General features: G+C 35.5%; 2 protein-coding genes across 3 annotated transcripts; one reads left to right on the top strand and one right to left on the bottom strand.

The window, feature by feature from the left end:
• Positions 1-417: 417 nt before the first annotated feature.
• Positions 418-2,848, bottom strand: LOC129876758 (subtilisin-like protease SBT3). Its single transcript, XM_055952255.1, has one exon. It carries the CDS (start codon positions 2,846-2,848, stop codon positions 545-547), a length of 2,304 nt encoding a protein of 767 aa, XP_055808230.1. The 3' UTR covers positions 418-544.
• A 1,483-nt stretch (positions 2,849-4,331) lies between these two features.
• LOC129876827 (uncharacterized) lies at positions 4,332-10,234 on the top strand. Of its 2 annotated transcripts, none has more exons than XR_008763421.1 (2): positions 4,332-4,683; positions 10,149-10,234. XR_008763421.1 is itself a non-coding variant. In XM_055952315.1 (2 exons), exons 1-2 carry the CDS (start codon positions 4,566-4,568, stop codon positions 5,818-5,820), a joined length of 579 nt encoding a protein of 192 aa, XP_055808290.1. In that variant the 5' UTR covers positions 4,332-4,565; the 3' UTR covers positions 5,821-6,193. The 2 variants fall into 2 exon arrangements, 1 of the variants encoding a protein (XP_055808290.1); XM_055952315.1 differs by lacking the exon at positions 10,149-10,234 and adding an exon at positions 5,360-6,193.
• The last annotated feature ends 2,658 nt before the right edge of the window (positions 10,235-12,892 follow it).

Below are 12,892 nucleotides of genomic sequence, written 5' to 3'. Positions count from 1 at the left end.
ACATTTGGCTCTGAAGACTGTTATTTGTTTGTAACACGGTTGTCGTTTGTCCTGCTCATGAATCTCTTGAAAATAATGTCATGGATAGCTTTTGATCTGTAGGTGATGTGTTCAAGCATACTCTTTGAGGTCAATGGGAATGTGCTGAAAAGATAGCTATTTTGGTGTTGTTTGATCATCGTTAACTTTTAACCGATAGTCTTTTTTACACCCATAATTTCTTGTTGACAAGGAAAAACTTACGGATGTAGTGTCCATATGACATGCTCATAGAATTATCTTGTGAACAAAGCCTACTACTTATGCTTGGTAACTTCATGTACTCAAAGATATATGCTATCATGTTTCCAGTTTCTTCAACTTGATTCTGCCGTGAGTTCGTTTAGTGATTACTACTTTATGGTGATATGTCCAAAATATATCTAATGAGTTGAAACATCTTATTATTTTAGTTCATGTAGCAAAATAATGTTAAACAGCAAGATAAAAAACATTATTCAACAATTACTTCAAACATGTGCTTTACCAGAATGCTTGGAGCATTTCAGGTCCAGACATCAAGTGCTGGAGCTACTACTATTGGACTTCTTACCGTGTGATGACCGTTCTCTTCCATCCAAGTGATTGAACCAGATAGTGCTTGGTCGTCTGCAATGCCTTTGTAACGGATGGTCAGAGCATAGTCCTGCTTCTGATTTTTCTTCTCAAACATTAAGGTTTGTGGAGAGATAGAAATTGTCGAGTTTTTTGGTGCTGTCACTTTTGCTTTGTACTTAGCCGCACCAGGTCCAACATTTGTGACTGTCCTACTGAATTTTTGCTCCAACCAAGTGTAGTTCCCATATGGATTAAAGAGAGCAATAAATGATGGGTAATTGATATCATCGGATGGATTTGAGCAGTTGTGCTTAGCTGATGATCTAGCAATTGTTTTGAATTGCTTTTCTGTGAGATTCATGGAGCAGAGAAGATTCACATAGTCTTGTGGAGTGGCATCATATATCAGGCCTGGATCAACTGCACGGTTTGGATCAACAAGTCCGGCTCCCATGGCTAATGATGTGGCATCCCTGGTAATGAAGTAATCCATGGTCTTGATAGGTTTTTCAGTATTATCCAAAGGGTTGGCAGTGGTCATCATGGCAGATCGAATAGCTGAAGGACTCCAATCAGGGTGTACTCCTTTTATCATTGCGGCAATTCCTGCAATGTGAGGAGTAGCCATGGAAGTGCCTGAAAGAAGACGGTAATCACTATTCAAAAATGTATTGACACCAATAACTGCAGCTGAAACGTTTGATGGCCAGGCTGCTAATATTAACACTCCTGGTGCCACAATATCTGGCTTTGCAACTCGCAGATAGCTTCGTGAAGGGCCTCTCGAGGAAAATGCAGAAACAACTGGAGCAGGCGTAACATCAATATGTGTTTCATGGAAACTGATGCTGGCTTTAGGTCTAACACTTTTGGTTGCATAGTCTATTACTTGTTTCCCTTCCTTGGTGCTAATTACAACTCCAGGATTCGGAAAAAAATTGGCTCGTAGGACATCTGGATAATCAGAAATATAGATGGCTCCTCCAAACCTTGATTCTGAGATAGCCGCCATTTGATCTTCTACATCTACTGCAGTGCTATAACAAATTATGATGCTACGGCCAGCATTAGGGATTGGAGATAATGGGTCAAATGAATCACAAGGAGATATACTTTCGTTGTAAAGCACTCGCAAATCCTTGATGATGGTTTTCACTGGAAACAAGCTAAATCCAGTAATCTTTAAGCCATTCCAAAGAGTTAAAGTCCCGGAGAATGATCGGTCAGTATTGCATGATGCCACAGTAAATATCCAAGGGACTCCATTATTTAAAGTTCCCATTTCAGGACCATTATTCCCAGTTGAAGCAGAGACTAAGACACCCTTCATCATGGCACCAAAAGAAGCTATCGCAATAGAATCTTGATACAATGGAATGTTAGTCCACCCATAAGAAATGGTCAGTATGTCAACACCATCTGCAACAGCTTGATCCATAGCAGCAATTAGATCAGACGTGAAGGACCCTTCTTCAAAGATAAACTTATACACAGCTATCCTAGCTCGTGGCGCCATACCTCTTGCTGTTCCAGAAGCATATCCAAAATATGAAGCTCCTTTAGCAAAATTACCAGCAGCAATGGAAGCAACATGAGTGCCATGTCCATCAATGTCCCTAGCAGAATTCATTGAAATCTTCACAGTAGGATCACTAGCCAAAAGCCCCTTATTGAAATAATTCGCCCCAATGAGTTTCCTGTTGCACAATGAAGAATTGAACTTTGTACCTAGCTTGCAAATTCCTTTCCACTTTTTTGGTATTTCAGATAGTCCATCATCTCTGAAACTAGCAGATTCTGGCCAGACACCGGAGTCGAGTACACCAATGATCACATCTTGACCAAAACCAGAAGCCGGCCATAGCCCAGAAGCAGGATTGAGCTTAAGAAACTCAGGGGAATGTGTAGTGTGAGCTTCAACCGGCCTATCTTTATAAGCTGAAAGAAAGCCTGGTGACTTCTTGAGAGCTTCAAATTCATCTTTACACAAAACAGCACTGAAGCCATGAAGGACATTGTCATAAGAATAAAGAAGCTTTGGAACTGGATGATAGCCGTTTTGTGTTGTGGGAGATTCAATCTTGATGGTATCAATAATGGAAGAATGCCAGTTTTGGTGACTAGCAAAGATTTTAGGCATAAAAGATTTGTCCAAATGGACAATGTAAGTAGACCTCTCTGCTGAGGTTCCTAAAAACAAAGAAAGACACAACAGAAACCAAGAAAACATGAGAAAAGGTACTCCTAACATAGTTTTTTCTCTGCACTTTGTGTTTCCTACTATAACACAGCCTCCTTAAGAAACAGCCATTGTTGGTTAGCTGTCATTTTATATAACAATAGAAAAGCTTTTGTGAAGTAGATGGGTGCAATTTGACCAATTGGTTAGCTGTCATTTTCTAGGACTTGTTAGTTTCTTTGAAAGTGGACCTGTGGGGACTTTTGTTACTTGTGTGCTTACTACACAGGAAGAATGTTAAATCATATTTGTAAGTGATGCTTACTACATTGCTACTCTTTTCTACTGCATCATCATCAGGATTCGAAAATTTAGATGAAATAGTTGGTTGTTAAACCTATGAGGACCGCCCAATATCTTTTCTTCGTTTGATCAGGACCATACCAGTAGTACAAACACATCCTCCTACAACTAATTGGGCTTAGTTATGTTAGTTAGGAGATGAAGACTCAGTTTTTAAACTACATTTGCTTTCCAAAGCTCAACTAGGCTAAGAATTTTAACAGCCTACATCATGTAGTGCCGGTGCCTTGACAGTTCGTATAGATTATTATGATAACACTTGGTTTCATTTTAAACAGCTTTTTTCTTTTACGCTTCTTCACATTTTCAACACTTTTTTGCTTCCTCATTTTTAAAAAAAGCCAACAATCTGCAATCCTCAGCCTTGATTTTAGAATCAAATACTCACATGATTTTGTCCATATTTTGTAAGTTTAAGTAGGGACAAAGTCTAAGAAGTGCTACCATTGCTTTTTGTACCCTTCTCAATTATTAGGAAGTGCCTGTCTGGCAATTACCTGGATTCTTCCACATTTAATCAGATAATATTTCGGATTTGAGTTTGAGAATGAAAAAGATCTTTGCTAGGGCTTACCCTTAATGAATTTTATGCAACAATTCATCTAATGTCCAAAGCGAATATCAGATGCCGAATGTTGGGGGTGTGGGAAACACACACACACAAAGTCACCTCAATGCCTATCAAGATTTTTATATCAAGAACTATATTATTCGGCTTATCAAAACCCCTCCTTGCATAAAGTCTTTACAACATCACTAAAGTGACGGAACCATATAGGTTCAAGGTGATCAGTTGAAAAATTATCATTATATATACTTACAAAATTCAAAAGCCTTCTTCGTGGAGTCAAACTAAGCATGAATCAAGAATAATTATATTTTTTCAACCTTTCATATTCCTTGAATTGGAAGAAAGAAGAATCTCTACCATCATCATATTTATTAGTCAGATCTTAATAGCTCTTAAATAATTGTTAGCCAGTGAAGGCAGTTAAACAAGCTATATGGTGTGATTCAGTTAGTTAGGTAGTTAGTGAGCTTACACAAGTTACAAGTTAGTAAGAGTGTGCATGTGCAGCACATGTTAGATGAGGAGTCAGTTAGCTAAGTCTGTAAATATATATATATATATATATATATATATATTATATATTATATATGTATGTGTGTGATATAGCAGGATGATGATTGATTAAGAAATATCAATGTAACAGTAATTGTGAATAAGATCTTTTTTCTCTCCTTTCCTTTCTTACTGTTTCTCTATAATTTGAGCAATACTAGAACTCCTTTAATTATCATGGTATCAGAGTTGAGATCATAGGTGACAAACAAAGCATTGGACTACTGAATGCTCAGATACACACAGTGATAAAGGTGAATCAAAGGTATAGCAAGTCAAAGCTGCAAGAGAAGTCTCAATACAATGGTGAATGGTGATACAGCTGAAGGATTGAATGGTGCTAATGGGTTTACACACACAACTTCATTACCAATCATTGATCACAATCATCCACTCTTTCTTCAGCCCACAAACACTCCAGGTAGCACTCTAATTTCTCTGCAATTAACAGGTTCAGAGAACTATGCTTTATGGAGTAGATCCTTTAGAATTGGGCTTGTAGGTCGAAGTAAGCTAGGATTTGTAGATGAAAGGTTTCCTAAGTCTAAATTCGAGCCAGAGTTACATGATCAATGAGAGAAGTGTAATGTAGTAGTTTTATCCTGGATCATCAATGCTGTCAGACCTGGTTTACTTAGTTTTGTTGTGTATGCGTCTGATGCACGCAAGGTGTGTCTTGATTTGAGAGAGAGGTTTGACACTGTTAATGGATCTAGAATATTCCATCTACACTAGAAATTCACACTCTTACTCAAGGCACAAGGTCGATTGCTGATTACTTCTCTAGGCTGAGGGATCTTTGGGATGAGTATGATGCTCTTATGCCTTGTCCTGGATGTCCATGTCCTGAGTCAAAAAAATTCAGTGAACACTCTGAGTATCAGAGGTTACTGTAGTGTTTAATGGGCTTAAACGAGTCCTACTTTTCTCCTAGGAGTCAAATCCTCATGATGAGTCCCATACCAACCTGGAACAAAGCCTATGCTCTTCTAGTTGATCAAGAGAGTTAGAGAAACCTGAAAAGTTCATCCATCTCAGAAGAAATAGAAGGTACTGCAATGTTAGTCACAGGAATTCTCATTATAACAATGGAACAGGTATATCCAAAGGTCCATTTCCAAGTTCATACTCTGGTGGTACCTCCGGTGGACACAGCAGCACTGGTGGAAGCTATAATGGTAATCCAAGTACCTCTGGAGGAAACTACAAAGCTAGGAAGTCTTTTCTGCAGTGTGAACATTGTGGATGCAAGGTACACTCTAAGGGTCAATGCTACAAAATTGTAGGGTATCCTGCAGATTTCAAGTCTAAAAAGAAGTCTCTGAACTCAAGAGCATATGTAAATAATGTTGAGTTTTCACAGAGTACGGGACAAGAACTAAAAGTGAACAACTGTCAAGGTCAATCAGTTTCAAACCCACATCATGGTGCTTTCTTCACTCAGAATCAATATCAACCAATTCTGCACCTGCTGTCCAAGACTAGTGGTGTGAATGAAGCAGAACCACCAGCCAAAGTAGCGACTGCTGATGCAGGTAGTTCCCTTAGAGCTTTTTAATGTAAATATGAAGGTGGTGAGTGGGTTATAGATACTGAAGCTACTCATCATGTCACATCTAAGTTTGAAATACTAGATAAAGCCAAGGAAGTACCTGATAATACAAGAAGTAGAGTACATTTACCAAATGGAAAAGTAGTATCCGTCTCTCATATTGGCAATACATGTATCCTTTCCAATCACACTATCTCTAATGTTCTATACTTACCAGAATTCAAAGTTAACCTACCATCAGTTTCCAAAATTACTAAAGAATTACAGTGCATGGTTGGCTTCTTCCCTGACTTTTGTACTTTCCAGGATCTTTACACTAGTCAGGTGAGGGGATTGGTAAAGAAGAACTTGGACTCTACATACTTAAAGGAGGATCCAATCTAGCTCCAAAGAAACTGGTCAATAGTAGTAGAGGTCTTGTTGTGTCTGTTCAGTCTATGTCTGTTAATTCTGATTCAGCTGATATATGGCACAAAAGGTTGGATCATGATCCTATAGATATAATAAAAATGCATGACTCTATTAGCTCCTTAAGCAGCAAAGATCACTTTCATTGCACTGTATGTCCTCTATCTAAACATACAAAACTCCCTTTCCCTGTAAGCTCTCATGTGTCCAAAGTTGTGTTTGAACTGTTGTATTGTGATGTTTGGGGACCTTACAGTGTTCACACTTATAATGGAAAAATAAATTTTATGACTATTGTGGATGAATTTAGCAGATATACATGGGTTTTCTTGGTTGCTTCTAAGGCCGACACTATTGTAGTGCTTAAACATTTCCTTCTGTAAGTTGAAAATGTTTTTTCTACTAGTGTTAAGACTATGGGAACTGACAATGGCTGTGAGTTTCTTAGCACTGCCCTGCAGAATCTACTGTGTAACCTTGGTATTATTCATCAAACCAGCTGTGTATATACCCTACAACAGAATGGGGTAGCTAAAAAAAAGCATAGAACCATATTGGAAGTTGCAAGGTCCTTAAGATTTCAAGCTTCTATCTCTCTAAGATACTGGGGAGAGTGTATATCTACTACTGTGTATCTTATAAATAGGCTCCCATCCAGATTACTTCAGTTCAAATGTCCTTTTGAAAAATTGTATTCCCATCCACCTTCTTTGACTCATCTAAAGGTATTTGGTTGTTTGTGTTATGTTGCCTGTCCTAGAACATCTAATAAGTTCTCCTCTAGAGCTGCTCCTTCTGTTTTTATGAGATACTCCCCCACTCAAAGGGGGTATGTGTTGTATGATCTCCATAGTCATTCCTTCTTTATAAATAGGAATGTGGTGTTTCAGGAATCCGTATTTCCTTTCAAAATTATGAAAGCCTACTCTGATCCTATGTTTCCAGTTCTTGAACTAGTATTGCCATGTAGTGACACTATACACACTACTCCTACTACTGTCCCTCATAATACTCCTACCATTGTTCTTCCTGATATTTCCACTACTACTGAGTTTCCTCCACCATCCTCTTCTATTCCTCTAACTGTAGATTCTTCTTCACCTGTAGCTTCATCAGAAGTTGCACCCTCTAGGAGATCCTGCAAACCTTCTAGACCATCTTTATGGTTACAGGATTTTGTCACAAAAGGGAATACCAATGCCTGTGCTTACCTCTTATCAGCACAACTTTCCTACTCACATCTCTTTCCTTCCTATAGACAGGCTCTCAAGGCTTATTCTATTTCCTGTGAACCTAGTTCCTTCAAAGAGGCAGTTATTGATCATGCCTAGGTGGAAGCCATGCAACTTGAGATTGCTGCTCTAAAGAGCAACAAAACATGGACTATTGTTGATTTACCACCTGGCAAGAAACCCATTGGGTGTGAGTGAGTCTATAAGATCATGTATTTAGCTTCAGGAGAAGTTGAGAGATACAAGGCTAGGCTAGTTGCCAAGGGATTTAATCAAAAGAAAGGCATTGACTGTGGAGAGACATTTAGTCCTGTGGCAAAGATGGTTACAGTCAGATCAGTTGTGGTTATTGCAGCCTCTAGAGGATGGTTCATCTATCAAATGGATGTTCATAATGCCTTTCTCAATGGTGACTTATTGGAGGAAGTCTATATGCAGATTCCTTGTGGTTTTTCCAGACAGGAGGAGACTCAGAAGGTCTGCAAACTCCACAAGTCTCTTTATGGCCTTAAACAAGCACCAAGACAGTGGAATGTGAAACTGAGGCTCTAGTTCAGATGGGGTTCAAGCAAAGTCACTATGATTACTCCTTATACATAAAAACAGTTGCTAATGATATTGTGGTGGTGTTAGTTTATGTAGATGACCTCCTGATTACTGGTAACAATCATCAACTCCTGTGTAACACTAGACAAGACATTCAAAAAAGGTTCAAAATGAAGGATCTAGGTGAACTAAAGTTCTTCCTAGGAATTGAGTTTTCAAGGTCTAGTAAGGGGATACTAATGTCACAAAGGAAGCATGCATTGGAGCTAATCTCTGAAACTGGACTAGAGGGAGTCAAGCATGCTTGTACACCTCTAAAAGATGAATCAAAAACTTACTTCTGTTCAATATGATGAATAGGTAAACAACAAATGCACTGCAGATAATGACAATACTCTAAAAGATCCTGCAAAGTATCAAAGATTGGTAGGGAGGCTGTTGTATCTTACTATGACTAGACCAGATCTTGTTTTTGTTGTACAAGTACTAAGTCAATTCATTCATTGTCCTAAGGAGTCCCACATGGAAGCAACACTTAGAGTAGTCAGATACATCAAAGGAGCTCCTGGTCAAGGTTTGCTAATGCCAGCTGAACACACTACACAACTTACAACTTATTGTGACTCTGATTGGGGAGCATGTTTGGAAACCAGGAGATCAGTTACAGGATATTTGGCAAAGCTTGGAGAAGGACTCATCTCTTGTAAGTCAAAGAAGCAAGAAACTGTGTCAAGAAGCTCAGCAGAAGCAGAATTTAAAAGTATGGAAGCATGTGTAGCTGAGGTAACTTGGTTGATAGGGATGTACAAAGAATTAGGAATCAGTGTGGATCTCCCAGTAAAGATGATGTTTGACAGCATTGCAGCCAATCCAATTTTCCATGAAAGAACAAAACACATAGGTATTGATTGTCATTTTGTTAGAGAAAGAATTTGTCAAGGGATGTTAAAGACTCAGCATATCAACACCAAGGATTAGCTAGCAGACTTGCTAACTAAAGCTCTGAGCAAAGCACAACATAGTCAACTACTGAGCAAATTTGGAATAAAGAATATCTTTCAACCATAAGCTTGGGGGGGGGGGGGGTTAGCCAGTGAAGGCAATTAAACAAGCTATATGGTGTGACTTAGTTAGTTAGGCAGTTAGTGAGCTTGCACGAGTTAGTTAGTGAGCTGGCACAAGTTACAAGTTAGTTAGAGTGTGCATGTGCAGCACATGTTAGATGAGGAGTCAGTTAGCTAAGTCAGTGTGTATATATATGTGATATAGCAGGATGATGATTGATTAAAAAATATCAATGTAACAGTAATTGTAAATAAGATCTTCTCCTCTTCTTCTTCTTTCTCTCCTTTCCTTTCTTACCATTTCTCTGTAATTTGATCAATACTAGAACTCCTTTAATGGAGTTATCAATAACCTCTATTAAGTGGATGGTTTATTTATTTTTTCCTTCGTTTAAAGTCTTTTGAATGTCTAAATTTTTTATCATTTTAGTTGTGTTAGTAACCGATCTTTATAGAAAATAGAACATGTTATGTTTTAACTTTCCTATTTACATTTTTTTGAAATTAAATTTATTTCTTATTTATCTTTTTTTATTTTCTTTAAATATCAATTTTCATAACTCATATCTAATTATCTATTCAATTGTTATTCTTAATATCCATTACTCTCATGCTTTTTGTAATCATAACCTCCAGCTATTTATTTAAAATTTTAAAATATCTTTTGGTATTCTCTATTTTATCTATATAAATTAATCTTTTTTATTTCATGAGATCCTAACCAAGGTTATACTTTTCATACTATAGTTAAAATAGTGAAGCGCTTATGTTATTGTTGTACTATTTGATTCATGCTTAGTTTCACTCAAGTCTGTATTTTTATTTGGGCTTAAATTAGTCTGTATTTTTATTTGGGCTCAAATTAGTCATTTGTGGCTTTATTGTAAGTTTGTTAACTGCTAGCAAAAGTTCAAAATTACAATTGGTTGTTTAAAAGAAATTAATTTAAGCATTAAAATCTGCCCCTCATTTGGTGTTTCTTGTCCCACTTCTAAAAATGTATTTGTAATTGTTGCATTATTACTCTTGCATGCATATTTTCATATAACTTTTATCGTTCTAATGGCGCTATACAAATTTACAGGGACAACCTTGACCGATAAGGGGTATGTTTGATCTACTTTATTTATTATAAAGGTATTTTTTAACTAAAAATGTAACGAAGAATAAAATTAATCCTAAAAAACAATTTAAGATAATAATTATTTTGCTCCTGTAGGTATTTAATAACCAATCTTTTTCACTATATATGCAGAGTAGATCCAGGATTTATAGTAGGCGTTTGGACATGAATTTGATGATTTTTCTCAAAAAATAATATTTTGCTCTTGTTTGTCATAGATTTGAAGTTGAAATTTTGAAAAATTGAGTTTTTTAAGTAGAATTTCTTGAATTTGAAGTTGTGTTTAAGCATGCATTTACTTCAGTTTTCTTTTTAAAATTTTCTGAGTGGAAGCCTCGAAAACACAAAAATTAGCCTCAGGCATTCTTTGGGAACTTGAAAATATTTTTAAAAATTCATGACCAAAAGGATATTTGAAGATAAAATTTTAAGTATAATTTACATAAATCCCATCGTTTTTAGAGTTAATTGCGTTATTTTCCTACTTTTTTTCAAATTATAAAAATTTCTTAAAATTTATAGATTTCAGATACTTTACTAGACTTCCGAATACATAGGGAAGGAATGCATCAGAGAGGGGATAGAGATGTACCAAAGAGAGGATACAACATCCGGATACATAGGGGATGGATGTATCCGAGAGCGGAGGGATATGTCAAAGAGGGGAGGGATGTATTCGAGAGGGAGGATAGGGATGTATCAGCGATAGGAGAGTGATGTATCGAGAGTGGATTTATGAAGTTTTTTTTAAAAAAAATGGTATGAAATTTTAGAATTATGGTTAAATAAGATGTGTATTTAGATAATTTTCCCCAAAATAATCTAATAGAAGTACATTTTATGTTATAGCCCTCCCTATCGGATAGAAAAGGATCCCATGATCCTGAGGACTTGAACCGATCTTATTCATATTCTTTTTAGGCATAATATATAAATATGCCTTTTAATTTGGTCTCAATTGACATTATGCCCTCCAACTTTATTTGAGTGTGTATAAGTAAGCATTTAAACTTATATAAAGTTGAATAAATAAACACACGCGTTCTACGTGGCATAATACATGCATTACACCATGTAGGAAGCCGTGTAGGACGTAAATTGTCACATATGATACCAAGTAGGACGTTGTGTCTACTTTTACACACCTAAAGTTTAAGGGTATAAATGTCAAATGAAGTCAAGTTAAAGAACATGTTTATGTATTATACCTTTTTATTATTTCCAAAGTAAAATCCATAACAAATTCAGATAGCGATGACCAAAACGCTAGCTTGAAATTAAATTGAAAAATATATTGACAGTAAAACTTACTTTAGTACTTTAACTATACATGCGTTTAAATACCCCCTTAACAACTTCAAGTGAATTAAATATCACCCTAAAGGATGACGTGGCAGAGAGAGTGACTGCACTCTCTTTAAAGTGAGTAAAGATATTTTTTTTAAAAAAAATATTATAAAATCATACACATGACATTTTTTTATAGGTCAATATATAATTAATATTTTAAATGTTATTTTCTCGATATATTAACTTTTATTAAAATATCTAAATTTTCTTATTGGCCACAATTTTTATTTTTTTTTTCTTTCTTTATTCTTCCCCAATATAGCTTCTTCTACATAAAAACATCATTTTTTCCTCCATTTTCATCTTCAACTCTACCATACCCCATTCGGCATACCCATCATCAAAATAACAATTACATATTTGCTTTAAAATTTTAATTTCTCAAATTCGTCATTGATGAACAACTTGGTGAGAAATTAAGATACATTAATGGTGATTTATTTTTAGAGGAAGAAAGCCTTCATTCTTATTTACTTATCTCATTTTGAGGAAAAAGAAAAATAGGAAGAGGATATATAAGGGGAAAAAAAGGGGGGAGGGGGAGAAAAGAGAATGGCTCGCCCAAAAATCTGAAGAGGAAAAAAAATGGAATAGTGAAGGACAAATGGTGAAGAAGAAAGAAGTGAGGGATGGGGGAGGGGGGGGGGAGGTTGGGAGAAAAATAAAATGGAAAATTTACATAAATGTTCTACATTAAGAAAATATTTATAATTTATAGCAATAATATTTTTTTTCACTGAACACTTATAATACAATTATAATACAATTTTAATACATATTAGCGAGAATAATTTATAAAACTCATATAATACAAGTTTTATTCATGGATAATATATTTATCACATACTTTAATATACTTATAATACATTGTGTCAATTTCTTACCAAACAAGTATAATATATTTTAAAACACCTATAATACATTTATATTGCATGCATAATTCACTTTTAATACATAGTAGATATATCATAATATTGTTACATATTGCTATAAATGGTAATAAATAAAAAATATCGCTAAAATTAATAATTATTTATTAAAAAGTGTTTTTCCTAGTAATTTTCCAAATAAAAATGGGTCATATTTTATATTTTGATTTTTTAAAAAATATATATTTTTAATTAATCAATTAGGATAAATTTATTTAAGAAGTATTAAATAATATAAATAAAAAGAAATAAATAAAATTAATGATGTGGTGTTGATATGACAGTTATGTGGTGCTTACATGGCGATGATGTGGCAGGTGAGAGTCGTATTATGATCTCAGGATGATATTTAATTCATTTCAAAGTTGTTAAGGGGGGTATTTAAATGTTGTGTATTTTAAGTGTTAAAGTAAGTTTTGATGCCAA

Source organism: Solanum dulcamara, chromosome 12 (genome assembly GCF_947179165.1).
Source record: "Solanum dulcamara chromosome 12, daSolDulc1.2, whole genome shotgun sequence".
Taxonomy (NCBI): Eukaryota; Viridiplantae; Streptophyta; class Magnoliopsida; order Solanales; family Solanaceae; genus Solanum; species Solanum dulcamara.
This window is presented reverse-complemented; position numbering and strand designations above follow the sequence as displayed.